This window comes from Balaenoptera physalus, assembly GCF_965194825.1.
Source record: "Balaenoptera physalus genome assembly, chromosome: 7".
NCBI classification, from domain to species: Eukaryota; Metazoa; Chordata; class Mammalia; order Artiodactyla; family Balaenopteridae; genus Balaenoptera; species Balaenoptera physalus.
The window spans coordinates 113,206,304-113,218,942 of record NC_138886.1 but is presented as its reverse complement, the minus strand read 5'-3'; the positions used below and the strand labels follow the sequence as shown (position 1 = coordinate 113,218,942).

At 42.8% G+C, this 12,639-nt stretch overlaps 1 protein-coding gene across 7 annotated transcripts in view; it reads left to right on the top strand.

Annotated features, from left to right (window-relative positions):
* The window catches only part of FBXO16 (F-box protein 16), a 59,601-nt gene that overhangs the window by 3,145 nt on the left and 43,817 nt on the right, over nt 1-12,639 (top strand). For 4 of the 7 annotated variants that reach the window (XM_082469011.1, XM_082469010.1, XM_082469014.1 and 1 more), the window contains exon 1: nt 6-5,366. In XM_082469011.1, coding sequence (XP_082325137.1) covers nt 5,211-5,366 — 156 coding nt within the window. In that variant the 5' untranslated portion in view covers nt 6-5,210. Of the gene's footprint in view, nt 1-5; nt 5,367-12,639 lie in introns of those variants that run through there. The other 3 variants (XM_082469009.1, XM_082469013.1, XM_082469015.1) reach the window with 3 other exon arrangements.

Below are 12,639 nucleotides of genomic sequence, written 5' to 3'. Positions count from 1 at the left end.
TGGGCAGTGCATGAAAAAGATGGAGGCTTTCGTTTGAGAGCTCCGCTCTCAGATCCTCCTGGGTCTCCTACAAGCCTTGGCAGTGCCCCCCGGGAATTACATTTTGCTTCGTTTCAGCTGCAGTTCAAGTGACAGATGCTTCATATTTCTGAAATTAACAACCAACAAATAATTGTTTCTATGCCTATCAAGCACTAGCTCTTTGCACGGTATTATAGTTTTTCTTTGTTTCTACCTAGCTGAATATCAGATGAATTCATATTTAAGTCTAACCTTACCCTCTTTCCTGATAATTTCCTGATAATATCTGATCTCCTCTGACGATACTGCAATGTACAATGGGTGAGATGTATGCTAGTATAGAAACTCAATCCTCTTCCACTCTGTAAACTCCAAATAAAAATCCGATCGTCCTGAGTTTAATCCCAGTGCTCAGTTCCTAATGTTGAGTTTTATCCTTCCTTTCCACTGGTTTTAAGCCTTAAACCGCCTCCCTTCCACTGTTGTATTCATTCATTCAGTTGACCTAACAAATATTTAATCAGCACCCATTACGTACTACTGAGATTAGGATTCAGGTGAGCAGTGTCAGGAAACCACCTAAGCAAAGAAGCATCAGTTTTGTACCATGTTCTCTGATCTGAAGTTCAGCGTGTCTGGGCAGATAGTGCATGAAGGGAGAGAAAAGGAGGATGAGGCTGAAAAGGTAGGTGGAGGTAAATTCACAGTGGACCTAGATTTGCATGCTGAGGAGCCTGGATATTCTGTAGCCATTATCAAGCCTCTGAAGGTTTTTGAGCTGAAAAATGACAGTTATTTTAAAAAAATACCTCCCAAGGAGAGTGGTGATTAGCAAAGTTTGGGGGGTGGGGAAATGGGGAGATATTGATCAAACGGTGCAAACCTCTGGTTATAAAATGAATGAGTTCTAGAGACCCTATCTACAGCATTGTGACTATAGTTAATAATAATGTATACTTGACATTTGCTAAACGAGTAGATCTCAAGTATTCTCATCACACACACACACACAAACGGTAACTATGGGAGGTGATGGATATGTTAAATAGTTTGATTGTGGTAAGCATTTTACAATGTATACATGTATTAAAACATCACGTTGTACACCTTAAATATATACCTTTTTATTTGTCAAAAAAACAACAAACAAACAAACAAAAAACCTCTCTAGCAGTAGACTGTTAGCTCCATTATAGCCAAGACTCTCGTCTTTGGACCTCTAATACAGACCTAATAAGGTCCTTAGTGAAGTTGAATAATGGTGACAGTGTGAAGAATGGCTTAGAAGATGGAATTGGAGGTACGTGGCCACTGGAACTTTACCAGAGGACCTATCTTTGCCTTTAAACATGGAACTAGAACCACACATTGGGGGCAAGGGCCATAAGCCCTTTTTCTTCCTTTTTATCCAAAGAAAAATTAAAGATGACCGTTCAAGGACAGCCGTTAAGGGGAAAACAGGTCATAAAAAAGCAACAGCAAGCTTTGTATGTTGAAGGAGGGAAGACAACTTGCTTTGTCTTGTTATTTTTATGTATGTAGTATAAAAGTGTCTGAGTGGTCTATACTGTGAACCGGTGTGGGCATGCAAATACGCACGGTGCCCATCGTCTAGAATGGATGGAGGAGGAAAAACTGTAAAAGGATAATGACAGAAGACAGAGCAGGGCACCTCCATTTGCCTGCTTCAGCAAGACTATTACCAAGAGGGCTCTTTCTCCCGGCCTGGCCCATCTCCTGAAAACCAAACTTTCCTCAAGTTGATTTGAAGAAAGCCTAATTCAAATAATTTCTAGCTCTGAGGACCCAGGAAAAAGAAACCAACCAGTGTAAGGCCTTGGGGAGGCCCTAAAAAAGCTACTTTGTCCTAATCAGAAATTGTGCCTAGAATCAGTCAGATTGTTTCCTACACAAACTGGAAAGAGAGAGAGAGTTTCTCAGCTTACAGCAGGAGTTTTCATCATATTCTCAAAGAGTTTTATGGCCCTGAAAAGAAAAGATTAAAAACAATCGGTTTAGGGAATTCCCTGGTAGCCCGGTGGTTAGGGCTCCGCACTTTCGCTGCCGAGGGCCCGGGTTTATAGAATTTTTTGTTTTAATTTTATTTATTTTTGGTGGCATTGGGTCTTCATTGCTGAGTGTGGGCTTTCTCTAGCTGCGGCGAGCGGGGGCTACTCTTCATTGTGGTACACAGGCTTCTTATAGCGGTGGCTTCTCTTGTTGTAGAGCACTGGCTCTAGGCGCGTGGGCTTCAGTAGTTGCAGCACGTGGGCTCAGTAGTTGTGGCTCGCGGGCTCTAGAGCACAGGCTCAGTAGCTGTGGCGCACGGGCTTAGTTGCTCCACGGCATGTGGGATCTTCCCGGATCAGGGATCAAACCCGTGTCCCCTGCATTGGTAGGTGGATTCTTAACCACTGCGAGGGCCCGGGTTTAATCCCTGGTTGGGGAACTAAGATACCACAAGCTGCACAGAGCGGCCAAAATAAATTAATTAATTAATTAAAATTTTAAATAAAACAAAGAAAAAATCAATTGGTTTAAAGAGAAGAAAGGTCAAACATGAATAAATAACAATAACAAAAAAGAAATATGTGATTTTTAACTGGGCAGATCTAGATTCAGTGACCATGCTTTGTACCTATAATTTGCCTGCTCACGTGTACTTTTGTAGCTGCCAATTAATAATACTGTAATGAAATCATTTCTTACACCTTTTGCAACTTAGCTGTTAGGAGCTAAGAATATAAGGACTGATCTGAGCCCCCTTGTTCCCCCTTATGCCAGTGGAGTGGTGACAGCAAAAAACTGTAGGAAGATACTGTCTACTGTTTAAAACCCTGAGATTTTAAAATATTGGCTTTATCTTCAGCTCTAACTTAAACCTGAGAGAGAATATTACATGTCAAGTGAGAGCCTCAAAATTTCAGATCTAGCATTTGGGGAATCCTCTATCAGCTAAAAACTAGTGATTTTTTTTTAAAGAGCTGTCCAGTATTTGTTGCTGTAATTTTCGGAGGCCAGAGGTCAGGCAGGCAAGTAAGTCCTAGCCCCCTCACTCAGCACCACTTCCTTGGATATGAAACCTACCTAAAGAGAGGAAGAAAAGCACAAATAAGCAGAAACATTGAGGATGCATACTGAAAATACCATCAGTCTGCTTTAAATATTTTTCACCTTAAAATATTTTGTTGTGGCCTTCTAAAGGACGGGCTTTGAGGCACATTGTAAATGACAGGAAGTTCTAAGAAAGGCTGCAGGGATTCTACTTATCAAGACCACTCATCTGTCAGGCATTCTGCTTGAGCCTTTTTTCTCTAACCTTTGCAACAGCAGTTGAGGGTAGATATGCACATCCTTATTTTACAAATAAGGAAACTGAGATGGATTAAATAACTTGCAAAAAGTTACACAGCTAGTAAGTTTTAGAACCAGGATCCAAACTGTATAAGGTAAAGAGTTTTGGTTGCAAACAACAGAAATAGATTCTAGCTAATGGAAGCGAAAGAGGAGATTGACTTATTGTATCAGCTGTCTTACAAAATGAATAAGAAAGGACAAGGGGCTTCTGAAGGTTGAGGCAGCAATAACAACTTATTAGCCTGCTCAGAGCACCTATGGTACTTTGAATGACCACCTCAGCTGTAAAGTAAGGATAAGCCAGCATCAGTAAACTGGCCTAGGGGAATTCCCTGGCAGGTCCAGTGGTTAGGACTTGGCTTTTTCACTGCTGTGGGCCTGGGTTCAATCCCTGATCAGGGAACTAAGATCCCACAAGCTGAGTGGTACAGCACCCCACCCAAAAAAAAAAGTAAACTGGCCTAGCTTGGTCTCATGACTGGGGAGGGGGAGGCCACCTTGATTAACCAACACAGCAGACTCTAAATAATGAGGGAAAAGTAATTCCTAATGGAAACTAGAGTGCTTTAGTCAAATGAAGGAAGACATATTTAGTATTGGGCATCTAAAAACAGCACATTTCCCCCATTAAACCCAAATCTGTCTGTATCCAAAGTCTTGGCTTTGTCTGTTGGACCATTCTACCTCTTAAATATGGTATCAAGCGAGAACCCTTGTTACCTAGATGTCAGAAAGATAAGAGGGGAGGAAGAAGGTCACAAGGGACAAAGATGGAGTGTTTTTATATTGCACTGTGATTTTATAAGTACTTCTTCTTTCTGGCCAATATGGTATATTCTTAGCTAGGAGTGATTCTGGATTTCCCCCCATGGTTCAATGAAAATCAAGCAGAGTTAAATAGACCTGGGTCTGATTTCCAGTTCACCGCTTACTGTCTGTATAAATTTGGGCAGAGAGTGTTATTTCGGTGAGCCTCATTTTCTTCATCTGTAAAATGAGCTGAAACCCACTACCTCATCAGATTGTTATGAGGTTTATTTATTTATTTATTTTTGGCTACGTTGGGTCTTCCTTGCTCTGCGCGGATTTTCTCTAGGTGCGGTGATCGGGGCTACTCTTCGTTGCGGTGCGCGGGCTTCTCATTGCGGTGGCTTCTCTTGTTGTGGAGCACGGGCTCTAGGCACACGGGCTTCAGTAGTTGTGGCATGCAGGCTTCAGTAGTTGTGGCTCACGGTCTCTGGAGCACAGGCTTAGTAGTTGTGACACACGGGCTTTGTTGCTCTGTGGCATGTGGGATCTTCCCGGTCCAGCGCTCGAACCCGTGTCCCCTGCACTGGCAGGCGGATTCTTTTTTTTTTTTTTTTTAAAGACACCAATTGTACTTGAACATTTTTTACTTTTTTAAAAAAATTTATTCATTTATTTATTTTTGGCTCTGTTGGGTTTTCGTTTCTGTACGAGGGCTTTCTCTAGTTGTGGCAAGTGGGGGCCACTCTTCATCGCGGTGCGCGAGCCTCTCACTATCGCGGCCTCTCTTGTTGTGGAGCACAGGCTCCAGACGCGCAGGCTCAGTAGTTGTGGCTCACGGGCCTAGTTGCTCCGCGGCATGTGGGATCTTCCCAGACCAGGGCTCGAACCCGTGTCCCCTGCATTAGCAGGCAGATTCTCAACCACTGCGCCACCAGGGAAGCCCTGTTATGAGTTTTAATTGAGCAAACATAAAAGTTCCTGACATATAAAATGTTCCCAATAAATGTTATCCCTCCCATTCCCTGGTCCCAACGTACTAAAAGATTATATGGTATTAGTAGTTTTAGTATTCTGAAGATTATATGATTCATTTCTTCTGCAGGTGTAGTTTTTCCTATGGAAGAATATCCAGTCGTTCCATGATGGCATTTGCACCTCCAAAAAACATAGGTGGTCCCAAAATGCAGACAAAGATGAGTACCTGGACACCCCTAGGCCATCAGCTCTTGAATAAGCGGGTGAGTGGGAAGAGCTATCTTATCCGTTGGGTCCACGCCTTAAAGAAAAACAAGTATTAAAATCTTGGTTATCAGAATATAAACATTAATTGTTTAGGACTGTGTAATGGATGAAAAAACAAAATGAAGGACTTTTTCAGAAACTTTAACTGAACACTTATTAAATGGCTAGGGTTGGCAGTAGACACAGAGTTCCTGCCTAGAAAGAAAGGTCTTAGATTTGCTCTTTCCTCCACTGTCACTCCTCCTCTCTCTCACCCCAAATGCCTTTTCTTTGCAGGAACCACCGGAAATGAAAGAGGAGGGGGTGATGTGTGAGGAGTTCCCCCCAAAATAGGTTTTCTTGCTAGAGTTGAGGTTGCTGGATAATGCTGTACATTTAACCAAGTAAATAAAATGAGTCAATGTCAGCTGATTACTCACATTACTCGGATTCTCCTAAGAAGTTTATTTGCCACCTGCATTCTGGGGAGGTGCCAGCAGAATACACCAGAAAAAGCATTGCAAGGGTGGAGTGCTGGGTATCATGCGGGCATGTGAGATTGCCAACCTCTGGGGATTTCTACTTCTGCTTCAATTAGGCGCAGAATTTCCAACAGGTCTGTGAGCTCCTATATCAATACTTATATACAAGGACCATATCTAGCTCACAGTAAATTACAATCAACATCAATAAAACTGACCTCATTATCTTGCTCCTACACACAACGGTTCCTCCCCCTAAGGAAGGGCATCACTTTACACCAAATCACTCAAGCTGAAAATCTTCCTTCTCCCTCTTGGGTCCAGGATTTGGTTTTCCCCAACTTACAGGCTAATAACTTAGCCTGTTACTTATGGCAAAGTCACTACTGTTTCACAGTAGAAGACAAGAGATGCTTGGGTCAGAGACAAAGAACTTTCTTACAATGCAGCAAGGGGCGTGAGCATCATGTTTGCACAGGTTCTCCTGGCCCACCTTGGGCCACAGGGGTGACGCAGAGACCCAGATAAATACTACACACACAGTGGGTTTGCACCACAGCTGAGGAACAAGGAGCCCAGGGAATCCACTGCTTTCATACTGAGCATTAGCAAGGCTGCTCTTGGTTCTAAAGGGAGTTAGTACCTCACCCCTCAAGGTTCCTTGCTGCCAGCACAACCTGGAGTAATGGCCCAAGAAAAGGGCAGTCAGGACCTTGCGCTCCTGGCATTTCAAGCTATTTAGGAGATGAGAAGCTCAGGAAGGAGTGTCTCCCAGTGCTCCCCCTCACCCCCACATCCAATTCGTTTTGAAGTTCTCTGAGTCTTCCTCCTAGGTCTCTTCATCCGGACCCCTTTTCTCCTTTCACCTGTGTACCTCCAGCTCCACATTCTCAGTTCATGCCCTCATCACCCTTTGCCTGGCACATTGTAGTAACCCCCCCCAACTGGTTTCACTGCCTCTATCCCTAGCAATCCATCCTCTCTTCTGGTCCCAGAATGATCTTTCTAAAATACTAAACTAATCCTATTAAGTAAGACTGATAACACGCTGCTCCAAAGGGTACATTCCAACCCCCGCCCCACACATTGCACTGAAGACCCTTCATGAGTTGACTCAACCAGCATCGAAGTTCAAGCCCTGCCTCTGCCTCCTCTCATCCTACATCTGGGCCAAGCTCTCTCATCCCCTCCACGAGTCATGCTCTCTCATCCCCTCCACGCCTTTGTAGGGCGCTCCTCACGGCCTCTTGTAAGAGTTATCTGAAATGACATTTCTCGGGGAAGCCTAATCCCCCTTGCTTTTCTTTCCTCTCATCACTGTTTACCGACTTCCCCACTTGACTCTAATGTGTTTTTATATGATTTTTCTTTTTTTTTTTTTAGGCCGTGCCATGCGGCCTGCGAGATCTTAGTTCCCCAACCAGGGATCAAACCCGTGCCCCTTGCATTAGGAGCGTGGAGTCTTAACCACTGGACCACCAGGGAAGTCCCGACTCTAATGCATTAAGGGTTGCGATTCTGTCTTTTCTCTCTGCATCTCCAGAGGCTGATGGGTTTCCTGAAGCACAAGGAATAGAGTCAGAGGTCAACTGTACTCCCTGAGACCTTCATTGACTCTGACCTTCTTGTCCCCACTTCTCTCCTTCCTTAGCCTGGATTTGACCCTTTGCCTCTCTGAACTAACAGATATGCTAATCGCTCTGGCAAAGCTGGGGCATCCATCCTGACCCCTTCTGCTCAGGACTTTCCTGTTTCTACTCATTTGATGCAGAACATGAGCAAATTTGGGAGAGAGACAGAGGAACCAACATAGCAATCGGAATACTGAGAAGTAAAAGGGAGAGGTACTGGAAGGGAAAAAGATAAAGGAAGTGAGGAAAGGAGATCGAGAAATAGGAAAAAAAAAAAAAAAAAGGAGGCACCAGGCGAAACAAAAGGAGAAGCAGAGAAAGAGAGAAATCCAGGCTTCATCCAGCCATGAGCAACAAGCAAGTCTATTGACAGTCTTTTTAAATTCAGCTCAACAATTATTTATTGAGCACCTGTTTGCAATGCTCTTAGTTCTCCAACAGTTTATATAGCAGCTTCTCTGCTTTCTGCCCCCAGAAACTTCAGTGTTTAGTTTTGAAGTATGTTTTCTCATAGAATTGTAAAGGTTTTACGCACGTGTGAAAAAGTGACTTGAATTGAAATACATATTTGCTGGATGTCTTGATTTTCAGAAATTTTCTTTGAAAAATGAGAAGTCTTCATCGATTTAGCAGCCATGGAGAAAAAGTATCTTGATTGTCTGATTGTCTGATTGCCTGTTGCAGGTTGGGTTACTGGAGAAGCAGACTCTGAGATTGGCATGTAGGGCGTTGATGGGGGAAGGCTCTCAGGATCGATACCTGGGGAGGTGTGGGGAGGGAAGAACAGGATGTAGGTTTAGGGCAGAAGAAGAAGCTGGGCTGTCAGGCAGTTGCAACAAGGCCTCCATGGACCCTGTAGGACACCCCAAAGATCCTTCAGAGTCTTGCATTGCATCAGGGGGCCTGGCCTTTATACTTCCACACTGAGCATTCAGTGGATGCGATCTTGGTCAGGGCAGATCTCTCCAGCTCATGGCTGTCAGCCAGCAGCATTCCCAACAGTTAGGGGGAATAAATCCTTCAATCCTGGAGGGGGATCTGGGCCGCGCATCATAGCAAGCATGACACAGCCTTATCTTGGTTCCTGAATAGCTTTTGTCAAATTTCATGATAATTTCTAAAGATGATATTTATTTTGTTGTTCAGAACTCCCATTTTATTCCAAAATTGTTTTATTTTGGTTTGGTTAGGTTCTAGTTTGGAGTAAAATTATTTTTAAAAATCTTGGGGGACTTCCACTGCAGGGGGCACGGGTTCGATCCCTGGTTGGGGAACTAAGATCCCACATGCCGCGGTGTGGCCAAAAAAATTAAAAAAAAAAAAAAAATCTTGGCATGTGTATATACCCATATGTCTGTGTATTAATGTACATAGACACACCCATGGAATTTGGATATGTATATACCAAACTATTAATAGTGGTTTCCCCCAAAGAGTTGTATGGCATGGGAAGGTGGGAGGGAGGCCTGTTAGAAGAGTTTTTGGTTTTTACTTTATACAGTGCAATAATATTTCAAATTTTAAAACAATTTAAAAAACAAATATAAATAAAAGCAAACAAAGAACAAAAACTCTGAGAACTGAAAACACAGGTTCCACATCAGCTGTACTAATAATCTCCTGCTTGACTTCAGTGAGTCACTTACATCTCTGGTCTTTACAACCTTCCTTTGGAAAATGAGTGGGTTGGGTCAGATGACCTCAAAGGTCCCTTCCAGATCTAACATTCTGACTGTGTGAATAGGTTTAAAAATAGATGGCCAAGGATACAGCTTGGCTGAAGGTGTCCATACAATAAGTTCAAGGGCTACTGTGTATTTCTAAAACAGGGCGTTTGTCACCAATGATCAGCGTAATTTTGAGGTTCTGTTTTTGGTTTTTAATTTTGCCTTTTTTCTACTCTGTAGTAAAATGTGAAATACGTAACTGTCTCAGACTGAAAGTCACAGGGTTTTAACTTCACAGGAGGCTTTAAGCATAGAGATTGAATTCAAATGTAGACGCCTAAAAAAAATAACATCATCAGTTTAGGCAAATATAACAGATTATAAAATAATTCAGGCATTGTGAACTTTGAGAGAAGGAATGTTTTCAAAGTATGTATTTCTTTGCCATCCAGTGTTTTAATTGAAAATGATCAACATTTCTTTTTGAGTATGGTTCACACATGTAGTACAGTACATGTTAAAAGGGTGTTCTGAGATAAAGCACCTAACTACCATACATCTGTCATAATTTAGGAGCCCCGAAATGTCTTATTCCTAACTTTAATGATGTCACATGGTAAAATATGCAACTGCAGTGTCAACAGACTAAAATAACAACCGTGGGATTTTGACTTAACAGCAGGCTCTGAGTAAACTGTGATGTGTAAACAGACTACAGCATTCTGCAAGGAAAGAAGACCCACTTTAACGTTTCCACTTGAAGCGATACGTTTCCCAGCTCTTTTTTTTTAATGGAAGTATAGTTGATTTACAATGCTGTATTAGTTTCAGGTGTACAGCCAGCTGATTCAGTTATACAAATATATATATATATTCTTTTTCAGATTCTTTTCCCTTACAGGTTATTACAAAATATTGAGTATAGTTCCCAGGGGTATACAGTAGGTCCTTTTTGGGTATCTATTTTATATATAGTAGTGTGTATATGTTAATCCCAAACTCCTAATTTATCCCTCCACCTGCTTCCCAGCTCTTAAAGATGAAAAACCTGATTGCAAATCCTTGGAATGAAGACTTGCTCCAAACCAGAGAATATATGATTCTGAGTCTGACTGAGGACCTGACAATTAAATAATTTGTCCCCAGTTATATTTCTTGTCAAGGGCAGAGTCAGAACCAGATCTGAGTTTGTCTAGTGTTTCTCCTCTGCCCCTTTACTCCCATCAGTTTCCACTTGGGTCTAAATGCCTTTTGGTAAAGAACTGGATTTGTTTGGACCCTGCTTAGACTTGGTTGTTGGCTCTCTAAAGACTCCACCTCCCACCCTGTTCCTTTCCTGCCACCTTCTTGCTGACTCTCCTCTCCCCTTCAAGTCAGTGGCCCTTTCTTTCCAATGCCCCCTGTTACCACTGGACACCACGATGGTCATCCCAACCTCCTTTTGAAAGGAGGTTGTGGTCTTGGGACCTGATCTTTTTTCCTTCCCACTGTCAGGCCAAAGTGTGAGCAGCGGTTCACTGAGAATATAGGGCTGGGACTTCCCTGGTGGTCCAGTGATTAACACTCCACACTCCCAATGCAGGGGGCCCAGGTTCGATCCCTGGTCAGGGAACTAGATTCCGCATGCTGCAACTAAAAGATCCCACGTGCCACAACTAAAGATCCCACATGCCACAACAAAGATCCCGCATGCCACAACTAAGACACGGCACAGCCGAATAAGTTTTAAAAATAAATAAATAAATAAAACATGTATCAATCTGCCCAACTAAATATAAGCTAAAAAAAAAAAAAAAAAGGAGAATGTAGGTCTGGAGGTCGGGATAGGGAAGACCAGGGATCTAGTGAGGAACCAAGTATAGAGTTGAGCTGAACAGACAGTCTGGAACCAATGATTAACTCTTCGGGCCTCTGCTTCTCCCCTCTAAAATCAGGGAATTGAACAAAAAGATCTTAGGATGCCTTTTAGCTCTAAAATTCTACGACGTCCGAAACTTTTGTTGTTGTTCCATCAGCTGGTGTTTGTTGAGAGCCTGCCGTGGAGCCTGTGGAGCGTATAAGGGAAAGTGGTTGTAATCTACATGGGAAGATGAAATGAACAGAATCACCTGGCAGGCAGTAGCAAACCCTAGAAAGTCCAGGTGGAGCACGGGCTGCAAGTGGAGGAGGAGCTGGGAGAAGCGAGGTCAGTGGGTGCCGGAAACGTGCTGGTGCCAGGGACTTGGGCTGGGAATTAGATGATTGATAGGATTTGGTTAGACACAAGAGAAGGGTTCAGGAAATATTTGAATCCTGATTTTTCAATCTTCTGTATTCTATAGGTTCTCTTCTATTTTTGTTGTTGTTTTGTGTTGTTTTGGCCACGCCTGGGGCATGTGGGACCTTAGTTCTCCAACCAGGGATCAAACCCGCGCCCCCTTGCAGTGGAAGTGCAGAGTTTTAGCCACCGGACCTCCAGGGAAGTCCGCTCTTCTATTTTCACTTAGAAATTCTGAGTTTATCTGTTGCCGTTATTTGAGGGTCCTAGTAGCCCAGGTGGCAGTTAATTAGGGGGAAAGGGAGAATGGTATTCTTTTTCTTCTTCTCTAAAGTATAAAAAGTGTCTGCCTGTGATGTATGAGGTTCTGTGGTTAGTAGCAAAGATGACATTTTACAGGCCTGGAGGTTGTTGTTGCACCAGTTATTTCAATCTCCGTTTCGTATGCCCTTTGAAAATAGAGTTCGAGAGTCTGAAAAAGGAAGGAAAACATATCTGCTGGAAGAATGAAATTAGCTCCTCGTCCTCCTCCACAAAAGGGAAGAAATAGGCCTGAGCTACTTTCCGAATAGGAACGATCTTAACAGTGCGAGAGAATTTAGATAGTGCCAAGAGGAAGGGAAAAACATCAGGCCCAATTTTGAAAGCTGACAGAGGGTGTAGTGTAGGAGTGAGAGAGACATTCACGTCTGTTCACTGCTGTCTCTTCTTCTCTCCCCAGAACTCCCTCCTCCGCCAAACATTCTCACATTAGTTGTCCCTTCCTCACTCATTCAAATATACAAATGACTGATGCTCAGAAAAACACCTCTTCACCAGTTTAGAAATACACTCACATTGTACCGATACATCCATAAGGATATTCATTTGTCACGATCACATTCATTTAGTCCGGCAAACATGAGTCCCTGTAATATGCCCTGTACAGCACTCTGCACTGGAGAAGGTGACTAAGATATGGTTTCTATCCTAAATAATGTATAACGACAAACCTATACGGATAAACACTGAGCTGTAAGCCCAGAGGCGCACATATGCAAGTTTCTAATCCTACAAACGTATAAGTCACGTACACCCCCCTGATATGTGAACTCATGGAAATATAAAAACAGAGTCGCTCACTCATAAATTTCACAGGTTCTTATACTATTGATGCTGAAATATTTGGGGGAGGTTCTCCATTTTCCTGTTTTTCCTTTGTCAGTTTTTTCATCTCCTTTCAAATTGCAAAAATGATCTCACCTCACAATTCC